General features: G+C 44.1%; 1 protein-coding gene and 2 long non-coding RNA genes across 4 annotated transcripts in view; 1 reads left to right on the top strand and 2 right to left on the bottom strand.

Annotated features, from left to right (window-relative positions):
* Positions 1-131: 131 nt before the first annotated feature.
* LOC123374758 lies at positions 132-20,394 on the bottom strand. 2 transcript variants are annotated; one of them, XR_006581188.1, is made up of 5 exons: positions 20,282-20,394; positions 7,642-7,797; positions 7,333-7,545; positions 2,360-2,536; positions 132-168 (listed from the first exon to the last, which is right to left on the bottom strand). It is a non-coding gene; the product is annotated as an uncharacterized LOC123374758 (long non-coding RNA). The 2 variants fall into 2 exon arrangements; XR_006581187.1 differs by lacking the exon at positions 20,282-20,394 and adding an exon at positions 9,554-9,632.
* BAG3 (BAG cochaperone 3) overlaps positions 16,761-25,664 on the top strand; it is a 21,385-nt gene continuing 12,481 nt past the window's right edge. Inside the window, exon 1 of the mRNA XM_045025015.1 lies at positions 16,761-17,257. Within this exon, the coding sequence (XP_044880950.1) occupies positions 17,081-17,257 (177 nt within the window). The 5' untranslated portion in view covers positions 16,761-17,080. The remainder of the gene's footprint in view (positions 17,258-25,664) is intronic.
* The window catches only part of LOC123374757, a 20,184-nt gene continuing 17,708 nt past the window's right edge, over positions 23,189-25,664 (bottom strand). The window contains exon 3 of the long non-coding RNA XR_006581186.1: positions 23,189-25,558. This is a non-coding gene — a long non-coding RNA (uncharacterized LOC123374757). The remainder of the gene's footprint in view (positions 25,559-25,664) is intronic.

Here is a 25,664-nt window from a genome sequence, read left to right as displayed (position 1 = left end):
AGGTCATTCCACCAAAATAAACATCATGATTTTGACAGTGTAAATGAAAGTTGTCTGTGCTTTGGTATCTATTGCTTCCAATAACAACAACCCCTCTCCCCAAGACCCAGATCCCACAAATTACACAATACCTTTTGAGATGCAATGTTGTCCCCATTTGATCACAGCCTACAATTTGGAAAAAAAAATTAACTTGGATGCAGAGTTAACAGGACCAAAATGTGATCTGCCAAAATCAGTGAGCTAAGTATATTAATAGACTGGTGCACTTTTGCTTTCCTGAACATAAGAAAAAAAAATTGCAGGACCACATGATGAGTTTCTGCCTTAACAGATTTCAGGCTCCTTCTGTAGCATTAGCCTAGTCTCAAGTATTAGCAGGCTCACAGTTCTTTAATTTATTGTTTTGTTAAACCCAACTAAAACAGTCTCACAGCACATGATCCCCTGAAAATCTTGGTTCTCAGCAGCACATCTGCAGAAATATTACTACAGATCTATTTCCAATTAATGGAATATGGACCAGATCCAAGATAAAATCTCTTATTTCAGTGTACAGCTACTAAAATCCTAATGGAATGGGCCAATTCTAATATGCTCAGAGCTTAGATGTGGACGGCTGTAACCTCATGTTCTTGACTCTAGTTCCAAGTAATCCTTGCCACATGTGCCAACATCTGGCATATTATTTCTCCAAGTCTGATCATAAAATGTACATCTGATATAACCCCAATCCCTTTGAAAATCTCCTGACACTTGATCTGGATATTGATCTTCTTAGCCCTTCTCTTCGAAATTTTCCCATATCTTTGGATATATCGTTCCACTGATTTTTAAGAACTCCCCATTGAAGTCAATAGTATGATATGGAACTGTAATCAGATATGCTCTTATTTGATTTTATTACACTGTTCAGGACCATTCCCCAGACTCCCAGATTTACACCAAGATAAGTTTAAAAGGAGACTTGTATAATATGTAATATTTATCAAATGGATTTGTTTCTATCATGTGTATTTCATATTTGTTCTTGCCATTTTTATTAATTAAGTAAAATGTTTGAAGCATCCAAAGTGCTGTACTCAGTTTAATTGCCTTAGCTATACTCCTTCCTGATTAATCCTGCAGTTAAAAAGTAACTGGTGATCCCATTATTCCCACAAGGGCAGGTACTGTAATATTATAAATGCAACATATTGGGCCAGATCCTAAGATGGCATAAATCAGCCATGATTCCCCAAAATCATGCTGAGGTACTGGCCTTATGATTTCAGTGCTGGATCAGGCAGAAAGAAAAGCTGGGCTGTGAGGGAAAAGGCTTTAAAATGTACACAACCCAATGGCTTACAAAATAGAAATGGGAGCTCAAAACGTTTCTGGCATTGTTCTGTGTATGCTATAAAAGCAGCTGTGTTAAGAAAGCATGCAGGTTTCATAGCTAAGCACTCGAAAGTCAGGGAAAGCCACAACTTCTAGTTATCCATGTGTAGCATCTTTACTACTCCCTGAAGAGGCACAGGGGTAAAGTTACATGGAACTGCTTATAGGACTGAGGCCTTAAAGTCTTGATACTGTTCCCATTGAAGTCAATGGCAAAACTCTCATGGATTCAGTGGTGCAAAATCAGGGCCTTAATGCGTGGTTTTCAACAATGCAAGCTTCATTCAGTGCACACCTTCGGAAATGCACAGTTATAGAGCCTGCCTTCTGTGAATACTTGTGGATGCAGCTAAATTAGCCACACACACACACATACACAGAGCATCCTTTCCTTCCTAGTGCTCAGTGACCATTACCAATATCACTGTCATAAAAAAAAAATACTGGGCATGCAATTTTCAAAGGCTCATAATTCAGTTGTATTACAACCCATGTATACTTTACACTGGGTTATTTCTCTGCCAAACTTAATTTTCTTCCCAGCCATTTTGGTGCAAGAGCTTTTTTTAAAAAAAAAATCACCATTTTTATTTATTTATAACAAGGAAGATTATTTTGTAACTTCTTTTGTAACAGCTGAATTTTTTTGGCTCCAACTTTAAATAAAAAAATTCACCTTCAGGCAGAGAGAAAATTTGGTAAATTTCAATCTTCTGGCCAAAAGTTTTAGAAAATTATGAATGACTGAAAAGATACAATGGATATATTTAGCAGCTTTAACTACAGCTGTTACTAGGGCTACAACTATAACAAATATTCTCTTTAGCCTTTTGTGGAAGTTTCTCTTAAATATATTTTGGGTTCCTTCCCTTGTTAGACTAAGGCCTTGTCTACACTGAAGGGAAAAGTCGATCTAAGCTATGCAATTTGAGTTACATGAATAGCGTAACTCAAATTGATGTAGCTTAGATCTACTTACCGCAGGGTCCACACTATGTGACATTGACAGGAATGTCAACTCCCCTTACTCTTCTCGATCAGGTGGTGTACAGGAGTCGACGGGAGAGCAATCAGTGGGTCTCCCACTAAATCGACCGCCAATGCAACGATCGCCGCAGTGTCGATCCTCCGGTAAGTGTAGATGAGCTCCAAGAAACTGAAATTGGTAGAACAAGTAATGTTGAATATATTCTAGGGCAGATCCTCACCTGGTGGTAAATCAGTATACTGCCATTTTGTTCAATACAGCAAAGTTAATGTACCCCAACTCTATGAGGACTGGGTTCTCTGTCAGTGAGCTGTGCACTGCTGTACAGTTTTTAAACACAATTTTTCTGAGAACGGGGCAATTCAAAGAGGAGGATGAAGCAGTGAAAAAAATGAATGACTGTTTGCATTAGTCAAAACGATCTTAACAAACTGAAGGCCTCGACTGACATAAATAGGATGAAATTCAATACGGACAAATGAAAAGTATTACACTTAGGAAAGAATACTCAATTGCACAAATACAAAATGGGAAACGACTGCCTTGAAAACAGTACTGCAGAAAAGGATCCGGGGGTTATACTGGATTACAAACTAAATATTAATCAACAATGTAATACTGTTGCCAAAAAAAAAGTGAACATCATTCACTGGGATGTATTAGCCAGGGCCGGCTCCAGGCACCAGCTTAGCAAGCAGGTGCTTGAGGCGGCCACTCTGGAGAGGGGTGGCAGATCCAGCTATTTGGCGGCAATTCAGCAGAGGGTCCCTCACTCCTGCTTGGAGTGAAGGACCTCCCACTGAATTGCCGCAGATCGCAATCTCGGCTTTTTTTTTTTTTGGCTGCTTGGGGAGGCAAAACCCCTGGAGCCTGCCCTGGTATTAGCAGGAGTGTTGTAAGCAAAACACAGGAAGTAATTCTTCCACTCCACTCAGCGTGATAAGGCCTTAACTGGAGCACTGTGTCTAATTCTGGGCACCACACTTTGGGAAACATGTGGAGAAATTGGAGAAAGTCCAGAAGAGAGCAACACAAACATGACCTACAAGGAAAGACTGAAAAAATTGGGTTGGTTTAGTTTGGAGAAAGGAAGACTGAGGGGGGACATGATAACAGTCTTCAAGTATGGAAAAGGTTGTTATGAAGAGGGTGATAAATTGTTTTCCCTAACCACTGAGGACAGGACTAGAAGTAATTGGCTCAAACTGCAGCAAGAGAGTGTGACACTGTATAAAAAGGAAGTTGACCATTTACACTAGTATTGTTACCACTATCACACAATTGCATTAAATCTTGTACAAAATATGCCATATAAGGTATCACTGGAAAAGTTGTGATCTGTTGAACAGTGATACCTTGTTGAAATGGGTATATCATCATTGGGTATGAAGTGATGAGATTTTACTGTTTGCTTGTTACTAAACATGTTGTATTTGTGGGTACACCCACAAGACAGATTTACATCAAACTAGCCAGCCCTGTGTTGATAGGCCATTAAGCAGAATCAACTCTTCCAATGGGCCTCTCCCGAAGACACCTCAGGCCATGGCTATACATACAGAGCTGCAGTGCACAGCTGTACCAATACAGCTGCACACTGCAGCACACGTGGTGAAGATGCTCTATGCCTACGGGAGAGAGCTCTCCTGTCAGCATAAAAAAACATCTCCACCAGTGGCAGAAGCTATGTCAGTGGGAGAAGCTTCCGTGCCAACACAGTGCTGTGCACATGAGCGCTTATGCTGGTGTAATTTATGTTGCTCAGGGGAGTTCTTTATTCACCCGAGTGACATAAATTATGCCGGCATAAACTGCAGTGTAGACGTAGCCTCAGAAAGCACAGAGAAAATGGATTCTCCGTGACTCAGCAAGGCATGCAAGACATGTGACCTATGACGCCACGTTTGAGACAGTACTTTTCTGGGAGTATAAATTGGGGATGGTGACATCACCTCCTTGCCTCATTCCTGCTCCACATTTCTGGACTGAGATTTCTAACAAAAGGGAGCTTTGAACAATGGACTGAGGATCCCAATATTTAGGAGGAACTTACTGCAAGCTAGCAAATTTACCATGACTGCTGTTACCCTGAAATCAACTGAAATGTTTATAACTCACTTTAATCTTTTAATAGCGCTCTTCTCTTTTTTATATTAATAAACCTTTATTTTTTAGTTTACTAAAGGATTGGCTAACAGCATGGTTTTTGTGTAAGCCACTGAGGATGTGTGGCCAATGGAGCCGTGACAACAGACTGCAGTAGGAAATAGCCCAGGGGAACCAGAGATTAGTCCAGTCATGCTGCTAGGAAGTGAGTCAGCATGTTTCGGCGTCTGACCAGGGGATCTGACCTACTCCCCCTAGACCAGAAGGCCTGTGCCTTGTTTGTGGCCTATCCCAGCCAGGAGGCTCTGGGCCCCTAGACTGTGTCTGCTCTAGCCCAAAAGCTGAATCTAAAGACTGCTTGGTGCTGTGCTCCACACAGAGGTCAGAGCCCCAGACTATTACTTGCTGTCTGCCCCAGCCAGAAGATTTTGGGCCCGGGGGGGGAGGGGGGGGAGGGGGGGAAGTGGGGCAATTTGTCCCAGGCCCCGGGCCCCACAGGGGCCCCCACAAGAATACAGTATTCTGTAGTATTGCAACTTTTTTTTATGGAAGGGGCCTCTGAAATTGCTTTGCCCCAGGCCCAATAAATCCTCTGGGCAGCCCTGCTTTGGGCTGAATACTGCTCCTTGCTCACCCCCAGAGACAGAGACTGTGGGGGCCAGAGGGGGCCAGAGCTAGACTCTGTGTGTTGCTGTCTGCCCCTGCCAGGAGGCTTGGGCTACAGACTGTGTATTGCTTGGCCTTGCCCAGAGGGCCAAAACCTCTAGACTGTTTCCTGGCTGTTTGCTCTCTGACACAGAGAGGCAGAGTGGCTGCCCTCCTAGCCTGATTGTGAGGGACCGCTGCAGTCAGTATAGGGGAACATAATGTATTTGGATTGTAAATAGCTGATAAATTCTATCATAACAGACTATTCAGAAAAATAATCACTGTGTAAGGAACAGTCTTGTTGGGGATTAAAAGCCAGTAACGCACTGAAAACAAAGAGAAATTGTACTGTGCACTGGATTGTAGAAAGGACTGGATCACGTTACCACCATTTATAATAACTGTAGCTCTGAAAGCTAAGATAAGGGTAATCTGACCTGCATGTTTCAGCGAGTAAGTTGATTACTAGGGTCAGAAAAGAATTCTTCCCCTGCATGCAGCAGTGAACAATCAGCCAGGAATTAGCAAAGCTTTAGTCTGCCCCTGAAGCACCGGGTATTAGTCACTGCCAGAGACAGGGTGTGGGCCTTGGTGGACCATTTGCCTGATCCAGTATGGCATCTTATGTTCCATTGGCAAGAAAGTCTAGGGGCAACTGATTAAAGAGTAGGTGAGGCAGACCTTCCCTGGTCAGAGGGCCTTTTGCAAGTGCTAGGTTTGCAGTTCTTCCACAGCACATCCACTTTGGTTTCTAAAGATTATGTAGATTGAGATTTCTTGTGTGGATTCCCTAATTACTGAAGGATCCTGATTACAAGTCACTGATAATAATCACTTATTTATGAGCCTGCAAATCTGTTTTTTTTGTTTGTTTTTTTTTACAGCCTGGTCTACGCTTAAAATGTTGATTGACCTACCTGTCTACCAAATGTTCACCCCACAGAGTTAACATAAAGGGGCCAGAATCCACTCTGGTAAGTTCAATGGGACTACTTATGAAAGTGTAATGTGATGTCCCTTGGTGGTTTGTCACCAGTGGGAACTGAACCCTAGATTTGGATCTAAAAACATGCGCCTCTATTGCCTAAGCTTAAAGACCCAGCTCTGTCAGAAACAAGTCAGGAGCTGACTCATTTGAACACCATTTCTATTTCCAAACCTCAGCCAAACAACCACCCCATGCCCAAGAAAACCACCATCCTACCCCAGCCCGAGCTTTGACCCTGAAAAGAGTCTCAGAGACTCCAACAAGTCAACTAGGGACTTCACTATTGATTTTGTGTGAACGGCACTCAGATAATACAGTGATGGGAAGTCGTACAGAACCCTGAGAGTCTTAGCGTATGTACAACATGCCTCTGGTGGCCGCCAGCTGAGGAGGTGCCCAGCACGCAACTTGTGGTAGGTAGTGACCCAGGAAAGGTAGTAGAAGCTTATGCCTGAACCCCTAACAGGGAGTTCCCTGACTTCATAGGGCCCTGGGTTGGAACCTGGTGGAGAGGGCGAGGTCGGATTTCCCCTACCACCTCCACGGGCCACCAGGCGTGACTGCTGTCTGCTCTATGTCCCAGCTCTGAGGCATAGGGGCTATAGACTGTTTGTTTTGCCCTCCCCAGGGGCTACAGACAGTGTGCTGGTGTGTTCTGCCCCAAAAGGTCCAATTTCCCCAATTACTACTATCCGCCCCACCCAGGAGGCTTAGGGGCTATAGACAGCTTGTTCATTTTGCCCTGTCCAGGGGCTACAGATGGATCATTGTTCTGCCCCATCCAAGGGGGACAGGACTCCAGTTGTGAGTGTTGGTCCCAGCCCAGAGGCTCAGGGGCCATGGATTATTTGTTTACGCAGCCCCACCACGGGGCTGGAGCCCACCTTGCTGCAGCTCCCTGTAGTAGCAGGAATCTTATGAATGATGGCAGACAGTGTGTACCAACCCTGCACTGGGCCAACAGGGGCGGCCTGGCTCGGCACTCAGAGCCCCTGTCACATGCTGATCTGCATTTTTCTGGATCAGCCTTTCTAGAGGCACCACTTTTTATCCATTCACAAAAAGAAGTCACTGTTTACAACTGTGCCAAAGCAGCAAAGCAGAGGCCAGAGCAATAGCAGTGACACTGCCAGCTTCCGAAAAAGGGTTTTTAAAATTTACTGCAGTAATAGGTAGATCAGGATTTTGAACTTGGTGGAAAAGTTGAGAGAAAGACACATACATTACTGTTGGGTCTTGTGCTTCCACATGTGGCCTCCTGCTGTCACTACTTTTAATGATGCTGAGAGAAACCTCTCACTTTCCCTTTTCAACTGGTTTTCATTATTGGACCGGCGTCTTTCTTAAGGCAGTGATATCACCACTATTGGGCATGCTGAGCTCCTACAATAGTTCTTTTGCTTTGGCTGGGACAATCCAAACGTGCAGTAGTCTCCTGGGATGGCAAAAACAATTCCTAATTATTTTAGCCAGTTGCAATATGAGTATAGAATATCAATCTATCCACTAGGTGGAGGCCTGTAACACTAACCTGATGCTGGGAATCTGCTACCTACATCTTCCAATTTCTTATGAACGATGGCAGATTTTCCTGATCTCTGTGTAGGCACAAATACCTCCTCCTAAGCCAACAGTTGACTGAGAGAGTGCAACCCAAATTATCCAAGATGAAAGGGACACAGTCAACCTAAAAATAATATATTGTAAACAAACACATTAATTGACCTCTGTTATTAATAACACCTTACATTAGTAAAATGAAAGAATTTCAAAAATCCAGAGTACTTTTCACTGCCAATGCTGTTTGTTTACTTTTTGCATTTCTCTGAGTTTGGACAGTCAGTTTCACTTTGACTTCATAAATCAGTTAGTTTAACTTTGTTCGCAGGCTCGCTTTCACTATCTGAGTGCTATAGTGAGTGGGCTGCAAACGCTGCAACACCATGTTTGTTTGTTTTTTTAAATTGCAGTGGAAACAAACATAGGAAATATTTTGTACAGCTCTTGGGATATTTTCTACTGGAAAAACTTGATTATACAAAAAAAATCTGAAATTTGGGGCTAAATTTGAGCTGTGTCCCTTGTGAATCCCCGTACGCTTTTATTAGGGGAAGCTGTGTACATGCGCTGTGATTACAACATGCAGCCTGAACAGCTTTGTTCCTGTGCAGTATGTATACTTGGGTGTCTAGTCCCCCTTGTGCAGTTCCCATGAAAGTTAATGGGAGTTCTGTTCAGGCATTAATTCTTTTACAGCTTTACTCTTGTGAACTGGGAGCATGATTCCAAGTACTAGTATTTCAAATGAGGGGCACCATATACATGTTGCAACAGAACACCACGGTGACAACAGACCCCCTAAAGGTAGTGATCTGTATTCATGATTATTCAGCATTACAGTGGTTTTTGTAAAAATAAACAACTAAAGCCAAATTGCGCTGCTCTTAGGAACACTACAGAGAACAATGGGGTTACCTGGGGTGCAAATGGGGCAAAATGTGGCCTTTACTGTAGACCAGGAAGACATTTAGAACAGTTATGCATCTTTTACGCTATTTAAAATGCAGGGACAAATCAGCTTGATGTCCCTTTAAAAAGAAATGTAAGAATAACTTGTATATTGTAGAGCTGGATTCCCTCTTAAAACCCCGTAGAAAGGGATTAAGGGGGTTTGAAATCTCCAGGAAGACCCTTCATGTATTTCCTTCTCAAATGTTGTGTTAGAAAGCCGGGTTTGCCCCTATGGAATGAACCACGGAGCCAGCCCTTAAATCAGCAAGAACCAGGGCTGTTCATGCAAATGCCCCATCTTTCTGCACTGGCTTTGCACTACCCCACTCCCTGACAATAGAACCATGCATCTTCAGTATCCCTATGTCAATAGCTGCCACTTGGACCCTCTTACAGTGACCATATGTCTTGATTTATCATATGTAGTTCCTAATGTCTCAGGAACTTCTTTCAGGACAGAATTTGTCGTGTCTGTACAAGGAACAAGCTGTCCAGAAGAATGAGTGTTCAATGTGATGAAAAGTGTTTGAAGTGATGGAGACTGCCCAGGGAATAGGTTACAAGAGTTGAAGCAATACAGATTAGCAATGGAATAAAACTAGTTTTGACATTTTCTGCATATGTTTTATGAAGCTATTTTTAAAGAGATTTAATTTTCTCAGTGGCCTGCTTATAAAGCACACCGAGTAAAGTGTTATCTGTAGAACCCTATGGTTCAAATCATGCTGCAAATGGGACTGATGGGGCACAGCTTTAAGTCTATTCTCTCCATGATGAGTGTGTAACTCTTACTATCATCAATATATGGTATTCCTGGGGCTGGAAAATATGCCTAGATGTAGACAATGCAGCAGTATCCTGATTAGCTAAAGATTTCAGGGGACAATCAAAACCATCAGATAACTGTGGTTCAGTTAATCCAGGAAGCCTACCTGGAGTTCCCCTCAGTTCCAGGAAGCACAGCAACTCCTCTTTAGCTGTCCATCCTTGGGGCTAGGAGCACTGTCCCTCTTCCTTTTCAGCTGGCCAGCACAGTAAGCCTCTGGGGACATACTGGATCATCAGACTGATATCAGATTCAGATTAATCTTCCAAACCTGATTCTAAGCTTTCTTTAGTTAGCAAAGGACAAAACCCATCAATATAGTGAACATGGCTTCATCTTCCCCTTCCATCTGTTCTGTTTTTTCTCTCTCTCTCTTTTCCTGCTCTCAATAGAGATTAGTAATGTAATAAAACTAGATACCTGGATACATGCAGAAGCAGAAGGAAAGACGGGGAAGCCAACACCATGTGATCTGGCCTGCCTACAATGAGCCACCAAAAGGCTTGGCCTATTGACTTTACTCCTTGAATCATCTTCCTGTGGCAGTATTGCCAAACCCAAGCATGGGGCCACATTTTACTTTCTGTTACACTAGCATAACAGCCTGGTTCTGCAAATATTTTAAAAGAAGGTTATTTACTTTACAGTAAATGGAGTTTTTCCATATGCCTTAGCCCTCACAAATTCCACTGTATATGTGTGCACCTCACGAGAACAAGCTGGAAATCTTTTAGCCAGTAGCGTCCACTGGGGCTACCCTCACAGAGAAGGTATAAAAGGCATCTAGAAGAACTTGTTACTGTAAGGTAAGTAACCTATTTTTCTTCTTCACGCTTTTGTCCACACGGACCCACTCTAGGTAAGTGGCTAGCAACTACCTTCCAAGGAGGTAGCTCATTGAATCCCTATTAAAATAATGACTATACAACAGCTCTGCAAAAGTGAGCCTCTGATCTACAAGCTGTGACAATGGAGTAGTGACAGGAAAACATAGGTACCTAACTCCAGGTAGCTGCTCTACAGATTTCAGGAATAGTAACCTCTCTTAAACAAACCACAGCTGTTAACTGGTACCTAGTAGAATGAGCCCTAACTTGGAACAGAAAGTTTGTGCAGAAAGTAGGCAATCTTTAATGCAGTCTGTAAACCATTTAGAAAGTATTTTGAGAGGAAACAGCTTTAGACTTATTAGTAAGAGTCACAAAAAGTCTAGGTGATTTATGAAAATACTTCATCGGAGAAAGATAAAAGGACATAGCCATGTATACATCTGGTCTGTGGAGTTTAATCTCCCCAGGAGAATTGTGAGATTTAAGAGAAATCACTAGAAGGTATATAAACTGGTTCATATGAAAGTCCAAGACTATTTTTGCTAAAAAGCACTGTTTATGGTTTGAGTGTGACTCTGCCTTTATGAAAGACCATATATGGTGGCCCTGCCATTAATGCTTGAATTTCTCCCACCCTGTGGGCCAATAGCTACTAGAAACACTGTCTTAACAGAAGGATGAAATAAAGAACATGTTGCCATTGTCTCAAATGGAGGGTCCATCAACGATGTGAGTATTACATTCAAGTCCCAATGGGGCAATGATTCCTTAATTGGTGGAAACACATGAATCAGACCTTTTATAAATCTAGATACTTCAGGGTGAGAAAAAATTGAATGACTGTCTGCAAGTGGACAATATGCTGATATAGCAGCTAAGTGGACCCGGCTGAAAATCTAAAGACAATAACACAAGAGAAAGTTTAAAGACAATAAATAGTCCAAACAGGGTCGGCTTTAGGCCGATTCCCCCGATTCCCTGGAATCAGGCCCCATGCCTAAGAAGGCCCCGTGCCCGCACCTAAGAGGACCAGGCGCCTTTTTAACTTTTTCACTCACCCAGCGGCGGTCCGGGTCCTTCATTTTGGTGGCGAGGGGGCCTTCAGTGCCACGGAAGACCTGGAGCGAGTGAAGGACCCTTCACCGCCGAAGTACCACCGAAGACCCGGACCACCGCCGGGTATTGGAATCGGCCCCCACAGTTCCTAGAGCCGGCCCCGGTCCAAGATGGGTGATATAGAAGAGTCCAAGGGTTCTTGGGTGATTCTGAATAGAACATGTAGAGAAATGTTTCTACTTCAAAAAATACATCTTTCTAGTAGAGAGGTCTTTCTCATGGGCAGTGCATAATGGAGGCTGGGGCTAAGCCTCCCCAAACCTTGCGCCACCAGAGGAGGGGGACAGTGGCAGATTTGGGGCCTCTGGAAAAATATCCCCCCCACCACAGCCCTGAGGCTGGAGGAGCTCTTGGGGCCATGGCAGGGGCACCGAGCTTTTCCAGTCTTGGGGCGCAGGAACGAGTGGGGGCGGAGCCTCGGGGGGAAGAGGCAGAGTGGGGGCATGGCTGCGGGGAAAGGGCAGAATGGGGGTGGAGCCACAAGGGAAGGGGCAGAATGGGGTGGGGCACGGGTGGGGCCATGGGCAGAAGGGGCAGAATGGGGGAGGGGCTCTGGCTCGGAGCTCCAGGCAGGCCCAAAGCTGAGAGCTCAATCTCAGCCGGGGCTGCGCTCTTAGCCCTCACCATGGCCCCGACCAAGCTCTCAGTCCACCCCCCCCCCCATGCTCCAACTGAGCCACTGGGGGGGTTAAAAACAGCAAGTGGGTGTGTGGCCTCAACCTGAAGAGGCAGGGCCTCGGCCAGAAGAGGCCAGGCAGAGGGCTAGCCTCCCCAAGGGGACGCTTCATCCGCCGCCCATGGTCTTTCTGCTTTGTATCAAAATATCTTTGTACAGCTGCTGAGCAGGATCTTTCCAGAGAATTCAGCCAGCCAGATTCCATGCTACTAAGTGTTGAGATTCTGGTTCAGTTGAAGCACCGGGCCTTGTTTCTGGGAAATTATGTCCAGTAGATTTATAAAGTGGAACTGACAGACTGCCGCCTCAGATTGGAGTACCAGAACTAGCACCCAGACTGGGGCTATCATTACCACCTGAGCTTTGTCTTAGCAAATCTTCCTAAAAATCTGGGAACTAAAGGAACAGGAGGAACATAAAGCAGATCATTGTCCCTTTGGAACAGAAATGCATCTGTGATAGAACATGGGGTTACTTCCTCCCAGGATAAGAACACTGGATATTTCATATCCGTGTTGGCAGTGAACAGTTGTCTCAAATGAAGACCCAAGTTTTGAATACCTGATCCAGTTCTTGATTGTCAGAGCTTTTTCTGCTGAGGTGATCTACTAAATTGTTTTGGGTACCTGGCCGATGGAGACCTACTAGGTTGAACAGATGTCGGGTACACCAGTCCCAGGGGTATATTTCTTTGTGACATAACAGGGATGATTTTGCTTGCTCCTCTCTGTTTATATAGAGCATAACAGTCATATTGTCTATCAGAATATGAATGGTGATCCCCTCAAAGAGGGGAAGCAATGCCCGGCAGGCTAAATGAATGACCCTGAACTCTAGTATATCTATGTGCAATTGAAACGGTGCTCAGGACCACGTGCCTTAAATTCAGAAAGAGTCCAAATGAGCATCCCAACCTATCTTGGACACATCTGTCACCAGAGTCCTTGAGGGGTGTGATGAAGTGGGACTGTTCTTAATGTTTCCTCTGAATACTGTAGGGATGCCTCAGTTTCCCCTATGCATTTCTTAAGTCTCTAGGTGGTGGGATAAGGAGGTGTAATTGTTGCAGAGCAAAGGGCCAGTATACATAAATGGCTGACACTCTATCTCCTGGCAACTAGTGGCCTGGGCCCTTCCCCCCTGCAAGGAGATAGCTAAAGGTGTTGGAGAACAAAGGAATCAGGTGACCTCCGGGCCCTGGAAAGGGACAAGGCCCAGAGGAGCAGGGGCTGGAGGATGAGTCAGTTTGGAGCTGGCTGGGGATGTGGAGAGAGGTGCAGACTTGGTTGTCTGTCTCACTGCCCCCCAAAATGGACCCAGCTGAGGGGTCCTGTTCTCTGTACCTACAAGCTCTGTTTTAGACCGTGTTCCTGTCATCTAATAAACCTCTGTTTTACCAGCTGGCTAAGAGTCACGTCTGACTGCGAAGTTGGGGTGCAGGACCCTCTGGCTTCCCCAGGACCCCGCCTGGGCAGACTCGCTGTGGGAAGTGCATGGAGGGGCAGAGGATGCTGAATGCTCCAAAGGTCAGACCCAGGAAGGTGGAAGTCATGTGAGCTTCTTGCCCTGAAGACAGTCTGCTCACAGAGAGGAGACTTCACCAGAGTCCTGACTGGCTTTGTAAGGAGAGCAGTTCCAGAGCCTCGACGGGGGACTAAGTAGCCAGTGGATGAACCCAGGGTTGTGAGTTCAATCCTTGAGGAGACCATTTAGGGATCTGGGGCAAAAATCTGTCTGGGGATTGGTCCTGCATGAGCAGGGGGTTGGACTAGATGACCTCCTAAGGTCCCTTCAAACCCTGATATTCTATGAAACAGAACATGTTGGTAGACATTTAAAAGATCTGTCTACCAAACAAGAGGTGATAGGATATGGTGAGAAACTTCCATAGTTGCATATGTTTGGCTGATGACTGTCATCAAACAGTCCAGAAGATTCGGTGCAGCAGGTTTTTTTATTGCAGTGTAGACATACCCTAAGGTTTCCTGAGCCCAGCCTACAGCTCTTCCATTTTCTCTCTCTTCTTTCACACTTCCTTCCTGTACCTTTGTACCCTCTGAGTTCATGAGGTAATTAGCTTTTAACTCTCTCCAGTTTATCCTCAATCTATCAATTTGGCACAGTTCCCATATTCAGGTGTGAGTGCTGGATCACCTGCTGTTGCCCAACGCCCTGTCACAATATTGATATGAGAAAGATGGAGGCCTCTGCCTAGAAAATGAATACAGTCTTACTTGCTTCCTCTTATGGACAAAGAGACCAGAGCATCGCCCTGGAATCCTTCAGACCATAGAGCGCCTCATCCATTTGAGAATTAAACAGATCATAACCATAAAAGGTAGGTGTCCAAATAGTGGCCCAAACCTCTTTAGGAATTCCTGATGACTGCAACAAAGATGTCCTTCTCATAGTGTCTGCAGTGGCCATTGATCTGGCTGCAGTGTCAGGGGCATCCAATGAGGTCTTCAAAGCACTTTTTGTTACAAGTTGGTCTTCTGAAGCCTCTTCTCTCAGTTCATCTCTGGTCTCCTAAGGAAGTTCCTCAGATAGTTGCAGAACTTTGTCCCCATTTGGTGCCAAGCCCAAGCCCATCAATAGAGCTCTGTCCCTTCCTGTCTTTGGTAGTAGGAGCAACTGACTCAACTGAGGAGGGCTGAGTAGGGATAAGCAGGCTCTGAGTGTTTGCCAGCAGCAGGTGCTCTCTTAAAAGCAGATCTCACGTCCTGTAGTGACATCTCTTGAAGTCAGGGCACTTGAAGAAACTGGCTTCACAGGAATAAATGGTTGCCCTTGAGGAGGGTACTGTGGAGTCAGACCTATTTCACAAAGACTTCTATATAAAAAATAACTGTAGAAAGGCATGACAAGTACTCTGTGTGCACTCAGAAAAGGAGCAAAAACTGGCTCACTTATTAGGTATATGTGATTCTCCCAAACAATCAGCACTTCCTTAAAGTGTGCATCATTAGCAGGCACAGCAATCTCAGAGGCAGGTCAGATTTTGAAGTCCCAAGACCTGCTCTGCACAATCAGACCTATTTCTTGGTGCCAAGGCAAGACTAAAAAGGTTTTTTCGTCTTTAGCCAATGGGCTTAAATAAAACTTATCAAACTCTATACTAAGGCCTGGGCTACACTAGCGGGAGGCGCGCGCGGGGAGGGCGGTTGAACTAAGATACGCAACTTCAGTCAAAGTATCTTAGTTCGACTTACCTGGCCGTCCTCACGGCGGCGAGTCGACTGCCGCAGCTTCCCCGTCGACTACGCTTACTCCTCCTGCCGAGGTGGAGTACAGGCGTCGATTTGGGGATCCATTTATCACGTCCAGACGATCAGGCGGGTAGTATAGACGTACCCTAAGCTATCTTACTAACTATAATATCAGAGAGGTAGCCGTGTTAGTCTGGTTCTGTAAAAGCAGCAAAGAATCCTGTGGCACCTTATAGACTAACAGACGTTTTGCAGCATGAGCTTTCGTGGGTGAATGCATCCGATGAAGTGGGCATTCACCCACGAAAGCTCATGCTGCAAAACGTCTGTTAGTCTATAAGGTGCCACAGGAGTCTTTGCTGCTCTTACTAACTATAGTCCTAAACTACCTAAGAGCTACAAGGAAGCAGGAGGACACTGTAGGATCCTACTTGCTACCGTGGTTGGTGAGAAGGAATTGAGTGGGGGTTAGGGCTGCTCCACAATTTATACCTTTGCTACAGCGGGTGCAAGAGTGTGCTGGGTGTATGTATGCACAGCCCCAGTGGACACAGCTGGCTAAAACATTCCAGGCTTGCAGCATGCATGAGGTGCATACACAGCGGAATATGTGTGGGCAAAGGCAGCTCAAAGAGTAAACTTAAGCATACACATAAGCATTTCCAGGATAAGGGCCCCAGTAGCTCCTCTGAAGTGAATGAAGTTACACCTTGTAAATGAGAGAAGAATCAGGCCAAGTACCATCATCCCATGTGCACTGGCCACAATGAAGTTACTCCTAGGATGCAGTTGGTCCAGTGGGGTTGCATGGGTGTGATTCAGAGGAGAATATGGCTGTTTTAGATGTGTAACATTTGATAGATCAGAAACTGCTGGTTTATTGCTGTATGCAAAGGCAGGCAGCACCCAGATTATTAATCATTTACATTATGGTAATGCCCAAAGACCAGTGCCAGTGCTAGGCAGTGGGGCAGCTCAAATCTGGGCCGTCCAGAAGATTCAGGGAGCCTGGGGCAAAGCAATTTCGGGGGCCCCTTCCATAAAAAAAAGTTGCAATACTATAGAATACTATATTCTCGTGGGGGCCCCTGCGGGGCCCGGGGCAAATTGCCCCACTTGCCCCCCTGGCTCAAATAGGGGTTCCTCTATTTGCTTTTTATCAAGGCTAGGAGTTGATCACAGCAGTCACAGATTCTGGGATTTTTACATAACCTATATGATTTCAGCCCCGTCTGTCAGTGTTGGGGGGGGGAGGCACAGGGCGGCAAAATATTCCGGTTTATGGCCCCCTGTAGGCCAGCGCCACCTCTGCCAAAGCCCCTGCTCAGGCCGTGCCGGGCACTGTGCAATCACAGACGTGAGGAGCGCTGGGCAGCCCCCAGAGACAAGGCGGGGCTGTTCCCCCGACCCCATGACTAAGAAGTGACGAGTGTGGGAAAGGCGTTCAGCCCTCCCCCCCGGCCCTGGCAGCCCGGGGAGGGCAGCGCTGAGGGCGGGCTCGCGCTCAGCACAACGCGCAGTGCCCCTGGGTGACTCAAGCAGCCTCTCTCCGCCCAGCCGCCGCAACCAAGTTCTGCTCGACGCAACCAGAAGTTTCCAGCCGAGCCGGCCAGTTGCTCCGTCTCTCCACCTCCTTCTCCTCCCCCCTCGAGCTCCTCCTCCGCCTGGCCCCTTTGCGGCTATTTCCAGACACTTCCACCCCCTTCGCTGCCCCCTCCCTCCGCCCATTGATTGATAAAGGTGCCGGCCTGGCCGGCTTCCCGGCTGGACTCCACAGTGCCTGGCAGGGCGGCCGCCGCAGCATGAGCACCGCCGCTCACTCGCCCGTGGTGCAGATGGAGGGCAGCGCCGAGCGAGAGCCCCTGCCGCCGGGCTGGGAGGTGAAGATCGACCCGCAGACCGGCTGGCCCTTCTTCGTGGATCACAACAGCCGCACCACCACCTGGAGCGACCCGCGGCTGCTGGCGGAGCCGCACAAGGTGCCCGCTGGGGAGCCGCGGTGGGAACTTGGTGGTGAAGGGCCCGGAGCTTGCTCCCTGCGCAGCGCCGAGCACGGCAGAGGGCAGAGCAGGGCCGGGGGCGGGGGCGGCGAAGGGACGGGCTGCGGAGCCTCCCCATGGTACGGGGCCATTGCGGGGAGGGGGGGCAGCCTCCCCCTCTCGGTACAATTGCGGGGGGGGGGGAGGCGCAGCCGGGCTTCCCCTCGGTACATGGTAAAGGGGGGGGGCAACAGGGCTTCCCCTCCGTACATGAAAGGGGGGGGGCAGCCGTCCCTCCCCTCCCTACATGGCAAAAGCGGGTGGGGAGCTCGGCCAGCTGGCCCTCCCCTGGGTACGTGCTAATTTCGGGGGAGATCGAGAGGCAGTGGCAGAGCCGCCTGCCCTCTCCTCAGTACATGGTAGTGCAGTGGGGGTGAGGGGCAGTGGCAGGGCCATCTGCCCTCTTCTCTCCTCAGTACATGGCAATGCAGTGAGGCCAGGAGCTGCCTTTTGTCTCTGACGCACTGCAGTCCTTTTTTTGTGCATTAAATCATTTGATACCTTAGCCCTGTAATGTTTATTTAAAGTTGGTTAAGTCCACCCAGCCTGCCTGGGGAGACACAAACTCTGATTTATTTTTCAGATGTGTATAGCTTAAACAATGAACATCACTAAAAAAAAACCTTCCTCGTCAAGGGTTTTTTTTCCTTACTAACTGGCTCAGTAATTTTGCGCTCTGGTTTGGTTTTGTTTTAAAGCATGCTTACAGGAAACCCATCTCACTCCAAATATGTCCATGTAAAGAGAAGCAGCTGAGAGTTAGAGAGCAGTCATGATTTTTCTAGGTGCCCTCATAAGTGGATCTTTAAAGTAAACCTGTATTAGTTTAAAGAAATGCTGAATTTATAGTCTCCCTACATTTAATCAGAATTAGTGTTTTTTGTTAGATTTAGGCAATAACCAGGAGAGACGGAGCTGGAAACCCTGTAGATGAACTAGGAAGTTTTTAAGAGCCTGGTGGAAAATAGAGTTTGTCAGATGTTTGTTTACTTTGTTTTTAAGTTCTGACATGCTAAACTTTGTCCCTGCCTTCGTTTATGACACCATATTACTGATGATCATAAAACATTACTGTCATAGGACTAACATAGGGCCCAATTCTGCTATCCTTAGACATTGAGTTCCAGAATTAGGCCTACATAGACCAGGGCTGTACAGAACTCTGCAGCACATCAGAGGAAAGTATCAGAGGGGTAGCGGTGTTAGTCTGGATCTGTAACAGCAGCAAAGAGTCCTGTGGCACCTTATAGACTAACAGATGTTATGGAGCATGAGCTTTCGTGGGATGCATGTCATGACAAAAGACATGCATCCGACGAAGTGGGTATTCACTCACGAAAGCTCATGCTCTAAAACATCTGTTAGTCTATCAGAGGAAAGAAAGCTCCCAATAAAATATGGAAGGTGCTGTTCAGGCCAGTGCTGAAAGAAGTTTGGTTGGGCTCTATGTTACTGTATATTGAACTGGTAGTCTGAACTCAATTGCTTCAGCTGTGAGGGAAGGTTCCTGACACTTCAGAAATCAGCTAAAACTTTCAACTGTTGCCTTAAAAATGGTGCAGTGCTGGTGTTCTGAAGCTTTAAAGGTAGCAAGTTATTGTAGAGCACCAAAGCAGTTAGATCATCAGGACAACATTCAGTTCAAACTAACCCTGCAGGTAACTATTGTTTCACCATTTTATCAGCACACTGGGAAGACTTAGGGCCTTGTTAGTGACAGTATTGTTGTCTGTGTTGATATATAAGCAGAAGCCCCCTGTAACAACATTTATTTGTTTTTGAATTATATTTGAAATACATGTAAAATAGACAATTCTGTAGAGATCTGGAATGCATTTTTATAAACCAGCCCCTGGAAAGTGATTTTTGGGTTTTTTTGGACTAATAACCATTTTGTGTGCAATCTGACACTTGTAACGTTATTCATTAATGTAAATATTGGAGCATCAAACACTAAATGTAACAGGGAATACTCTTCTTAAATTCCTCAGTTTTAGAATGATGATTAAATAAAATTTGTTATTACTCAGTTTGTGAATGCAGGTCACAACTGAGAACTCAAGAGTACAAGCAATACAGTACTTATGGGAAGCCAGAGGGACTGATTTTTTCCTCTCACACTGGTGTGAATCAGGAGTAACTCCACAGAAGTCAATGGAATTACATGGGTATAGAGCCAGTGTGAAAGGAGATTGTCTGTCTGTATTTAATCCAGATTTTACACAACAATTTTTTCATTTGTTTTCATTTTTGTAAATGATCTCAAATTCTTTGATGGGCACTGTTTAACCTAATGACAAAGTAAATTATCAGGAGGTAGCCGTGTTAGTCTGTATCCACAAAAACAAGAAGTCTGGTGGCACCTTAAAGACTAACAGATTTATTTGGGCATAAGCTTTTGTGGGTAAAAAACCTCACTTCTTCAGATGCAGTAAATTATGTAATTGTTGTGAAAATCTCAGAAAAATGTAAATCGGTCAGTATTAAATAAATACTATATAAACAGCTTTAGTTCATCTTCAGACAGATTGTCTGCATAGAGTAATGTGGTCCCAGTCAGGATTGACACTACTGTAAACAAATAATATTGATAGATGTTTTGTATAACCATAACACTTTCTTGAAGAATAAAGAGTGCAATTTTTGAATGACCTCTGTTATAAATTTGCCATCTCTTGGGAAATTAACATGCCTCCTCTTACTTGTTTAAGGTAAAAAGTCAGATTTAAGCTGCTTTTGATAATCATGTGAAAACAGGAAAATTTTGAATTATAGTGGATCAGAGTTCTTCCTTTGTGATTGAAACAAAATAAATTCCAACCTTATCTGATGTGAAATCTGTGGTAATGGAAAGTAACTCCCTAAAACCTGGCAGGAAAGGATTATCTTACAAATCAGTTTGGAAGTAGTTTTGGGGGAAAATGTACAAGCTTCTATATAAAAAGAAGAAACAATTGTACCTACCTTTGAAGAGATATTATGAAATAAATTTTCCTAATAGGAAAACTTGGAAAATACTCTCAAAACAGGCATTTACATGCTTTAGAACTTCTTATCAAGGTCAAGGTTAATGCTTCCTGAGAAGGAAAGGAAAATTGTTGATTTAATGCTCTATTCTGATTGATTTCAATACAAGTTTTGCATGAATGGCCCTTAGAGTTTGGGCCTGAATTTAGAATTACCTATTCAAATTAGGGGGCAGATTCTGGCACCTTCACTCTGGTTTAAGTAGCATTATGTTTCACTAGTAGTCCTATTGACTTCACTGGAACTATTTGTGGAGTGAGGTCATAAAGGTTTTAAATTCTGGCCCTCAGAGATATTGTGTGTCCCTAAATAAGAATTCTGAGCTGTCAAATTTGCTACTTAGTTGGCATAATTTAACAAAGAGAACAAATAATTAATCTCTGGCTTTCACATTCAACTGTAAATACAAAAATATTTCTGGAGGGGCATTAATTAATGATTCTTGTGTTCATGAATGACTGAGATCAGGTTTTGTATGCAGGCAGGAGGAGGAATACTTTCAAACAACTTCCTTGTTTTCTCCCTCATTTACGTAGTACAATTCAACCAGAAGAACAAGTTTTGTTTTGTTCTCAAGGATGAGTTGAGGAGTATAAGAGCTGAAATGTTCATTCTTTACCCTGCTACACTTGGATAATTCAAAAGAGACAAAATGTTTTCTGAGATTTCAGTGATGCCCTGTTCTTTTGGAAAGCTCATAAAAGCAGACAGTGAAACCGCTGACTGTGGATCACCCCGATATTGGTGCTAAAACATCAGTTTAAAATTATCCTCATCCTCTTGATAATTCATCCCTTTGAGTGACCTGTGCAGTGAAATTAATTTAAAGGACTACAGCAGTGAAATGGAACACAAAGTGTGAAGTGATTTTCTAGCTAACTGAATAACAACTTTCGGGAGACCATTAGTGATAATGAAGCCCCCTTATTTCTGTCATGTTGGGCATGATTCTCCTTTCATTTATTCTGGTTTTACACTGGTGTTACTTCATTGATTTCAATGGAGTACTGGACCTATTGTCCCTTAAACCCCTAATCCAAGCCCCATTTAAGTCAGCTGAATCAGGCCCTCAATTACCAGTTAACTGTGGAGTACAATACACGGCAGCAACCACGTGAAGATGTTCTGGTTATTTTCATTATGTACTGTTGCCCTCTTCCCCCGCATATATGAAGAAGAGACAATATGTTTATGCAGTTTATTAGGTTTTGTGGGAGGAGTGGTGGTTGTAGGTAAGTTTCTGAACTTTAACAGTTTATGGCCCAGTTATTTGTATGGAATCATGGAATTTGTATGGAATGGAATGTCAGAATGGATTTGGGACATTGTCCGGAGATCAAGGAATATAAAATCTCCAACTAGACTGAAGTGAACAGAAGTAATGTTTTTGGTAATGACTGAAGAGCATTTAGAGTATTAAGGCAAGTTCTTTAATAGTTATTTTCTCCCAGGATACTAACTACTAATTTACTGAATGACTTGCTGGTACTTTCAATAGTGTGGACCACATAACTTATTACATTTCTACTAGAGAAGTGTTTTCCAACAAATGCCATTGCTTTTCCTTTAGTTTCTTTGTTATAACCGTCTTCCCTTGGGCATGTATGTCATTTGTTTTTCTGAGTAATTAATGTCAACTCAGCATGGCTTTTGCCAAGATTATTTGAAATGGTGGGTCAGGTTGCTAAATTGTTCAGTGGGACTTGGAGCCCCTGAACTTTTGAAAATGGAAATGGACCAGATTTAGCTGGGGAGGATGGTTTCAGGGAAGGGCTTGAATCCTTTCAGGAAAGGGAACACAGAGACAAGGCTTAAATAATGCCTCCACTCCTATATATTCTTTTTACATGGACTACTCCCCTTTGATGTTTATTTTAACTAAAGATGGGTCACACGTGTTAACAGGGGCGAGACATTCACTGAACAGATGTGAGGGTCATCAGTGGCTGAGAGGCATAGTAGGTTGGGGATTGTGGCTACCTTTCGCAGCTAGACGCCTGTCAATCCCTAGCCGCCTGTCACTTTTATGGCAGATGCCATTCAATGCAACACTTCTGAAAGCGGCCCTTCTAGCAAAGATCTCACATCACTGGACAATGCTGATTGACTTGAAATGATGCAAATAAACTGTCTGCATTGCTTAGAAAGTCCGACAGGTGTGTGCAGATATCCCCCAGGTGCTCGAATTACCAAAGTTTCCCACCCCACCACTATAATTAATTTCTGATTGTATTTACCTTTTTCCCTTCAATTCCTATTCAAACTCCAATCTTGGTTCACTATACCCACACATGGGTGTTTTTTTTCAAAAATGCTCAGCATTGAACTAACACTTTTCCCATTCAAGTCAATGGTAAAATTCCCACTGACTAAAATAAGAAAATAATTTGGCCGGTAGTAAACAGTTTTGAAAATCCCACCCACTGGTTCTGCTTCTCTGTTACCTTGCACCTCATACCATCTCTTACTCCAGTCAAGGTAAATGCACAGTAATTGTAAAATGCTACCAAATTTTATTTTGCAAGCGTTTTACACTAAGTTTGCACTGGTGTGAGTGACTACACAAGGCAGTGGAGAATTAGGGCAGTGAAGATACACAGATTCACACCCTCCAAGGGTATAGAAGCTGTATTTTTTTGAAATCCCTAAATTATACATTTTGGAACTTGATTAGTAGTGATATACCCTCTTACCTCCAGGTGTAGAAAGATCTGTGCCAGTGTTCCTCCTAGTGAGGAGTCTTGTCCTTAACACCTACAACTGATACACAAACATCACTGTTCATTATGCCTATGTGATAAACAGCATTGTATTTGATTAGACAATAGTAAACCAGGTGTAGAAAAGTTTGGGCTGGAAGGGATCTTGTGAGAATAATTAGTCTATCGCCTCACACTGAGGCAGGACCGAGTATACCTAGACTGTTCCTGACATTCCTATGTTTCTTACAAACATAGATACCTATCGGAAATTAGTTTTGATGGACTAACAGTACCATTCTTCTATGTTATGAACCCCATCTTCACTCCTCTTCTGTGGCATCAGTACTACATTCTTGCCGTTTTTACCCCAAATTACACCTCCTGATTCTGCTTCCAAAGAAAATATAAAAATAAAAGGGGCTACAAGCCCGAGAGATGTCTAAAGAGAGGCTTTTTTTTGCAACTGGTGCTAGGGAAATCTTATCAGTAAATAGGTGTGGCATAACAAGTGTTTTTACAGTGCAGAAAAATAATCTGTGTGGATGAAATGCTATTTTAGGAAGTGATACCAGAGGACAACCCTATGCACAATTAAATCAAGATGAAAATTCAGAGAGCAGCAATGTCCTGTGACGTGAATGACTGACTGGTCACTTGTTCGCTATTTGCTTTCCTTTCATGAGTGGCAGCATGTTGCTGCTTCGTGAGATTCATACCGTCACTTGTGCTCTGAGTTCATGGGACACAGCCAGTATTTGGAGCACAGAAAACAGACTGGCCACCTGCTTCTTAGGGAAAATCACGTAATGAACAGAAGTAGCTTGGTAGAGCACGTTGTCATTCTTATGATCTTTGGCAAGAAAACTCCTGTTGGCAGAGTCTTAGGGGGCTTTACTTCAAATTTATCCCCCTCTCTCTCTTTGTGGATGTCATTGTTTTCCCAGAACATGTTCAATTCAGCCCAACTGACGCGGGCCAACTTCCACTTATGGACATAAAGGGCAAGTGGCTTCATGTTCTGTGGAAGGCCAGGGTGTGATAGCCTAAGAGGAATCTGCTTGGTGAGCAAGAAAATTATAGCTCTAATTCCTAAAACAAGCTTAGGTCATTCCTACAGCCTAGTTGTGACTTTACAGCTAGAAGCAGGGATCTCTACTTTTGAACTATATAGCACTTACTCGTGGTTAGATTGTTCCTCACTTTTTTTTGATCCACATCAGCATATTGTCACTATCCATCAGGTAGACTCTACAGGAATGGAATACTTACAAGGTATATATTAACTACTTTGGTTAACAGAAAAACAAACCATAAGCCGTATTTGCCTGCACGTGTGAAAGGCATGAAATAAAACCCCAGCATTAAACAAATAAAACATCAGAGCAAGCAGCCTGTTTTATAAATAATTATGTGACTGATTTGATGCCTTATTAAGACAAATTCATGAGACTAAACACGTTCATGAGTTATCCTATCTTTCTTCAGTCATTAGCTAATGATGCCTCACTCAGTATATATGAACACTGACTGTAAGTGAGTGAGAGAATATGAAAATCCTGAGTAGGTGAACTTCTGAATTACAGCAGTAGAAGCAGTATGCTCCAGTGGATTGAGCATCGGACTGGGACCTAGGAGATGGTAATTCTGCCCTTAAGTGGCTATATGACCTTGGTGAAGTCAACTAACCTCTCTGCCCCTCTTACCCACCTTTTTAAAATGCTTTGAGAACTATGAATAAAAAGCACTCTGTAAATACTTCTTATTAATCCATGGAAACATAGCATCGCTGAGGAAACTGGTTAGATTAAAGCTTTTAATTAATATTTTAAGTAAATTACGGTTGACCAGTAGTGCCTAAACTTTTGCTTCGAGAGGGCTGGCCCAGGCCCCACCACACCCCCTATGGTGGCACACCCCAAAGTTTGGTAAACATTGGGGTAGACAGTCTGGGGTGTACTGATTTCTACTTTTAATAAAGACTCTTAACACTGATGAGTTAGCTAGCTAGATCAATTGTTATACAGTTTTTTTGGGGGCGGGGACGGGTATTGGTTTGCCTATAACTTAATTCCAAGAGGGCAAGCAGTCAGGATTTTTTTGAGTTGCAGCCACTTCCTATAAGGTAAAAATAGTCTCATGTAAATGGAACTGGTGCAGCCTCCTTAGTTCAGAATATGAGCTACTATTTTCATCATATAATGACACTTCTGTTTGAAAGTGGAATAGATCTATGTACAAAGAATACTAGGTTACTAAAATGTCACAATCAATTTTGGCAGGCACTTTTCAGTTTATTTTATATCGTTCTCCTGACCTGTGGGACTCCTTGCTCCCTGAAAACATGGGACCAGATCCTGCAACTCTCACTCATATGAAATATAGCTTAATCCTGCGTTCATGGACTTCAGTGGGTGCAGAGTCAAATCCGTAGTCTCCCTGAAGCCAGTGGCGAGGGTTACCAGAGTGGATTCAAGGTCTGCAACATAACTTAAAACTTTCTCCTTTGGTGACCCTATAAGAGAAATCCCAGTGGTTTCTGTGAACGTTCATATAACACAGACACATACAGTACATACATTTCCCCTTAGTGCCTATCTGTTTCAACCTCTCTGTAAGAG

Source organism: Mauremys mutica, chromosome 7, assembly GCF_020497125.1.
Source record: "Mauremys mutica isolate MM-2020 ecotype Southern chromosome 7, ASM2049712v1, whole genome shotgun sequence".
NCBI classification, from domain to species: Eukaryota; Metazoa; Chordata; order Testudines; family Geoemydidae; genus Mauremys; species Mauremys mutica.
Note: the sequence above shows the minus strand (reverse complement) of the source record. Positions and strands in the feature narration are given on the sequence as shown.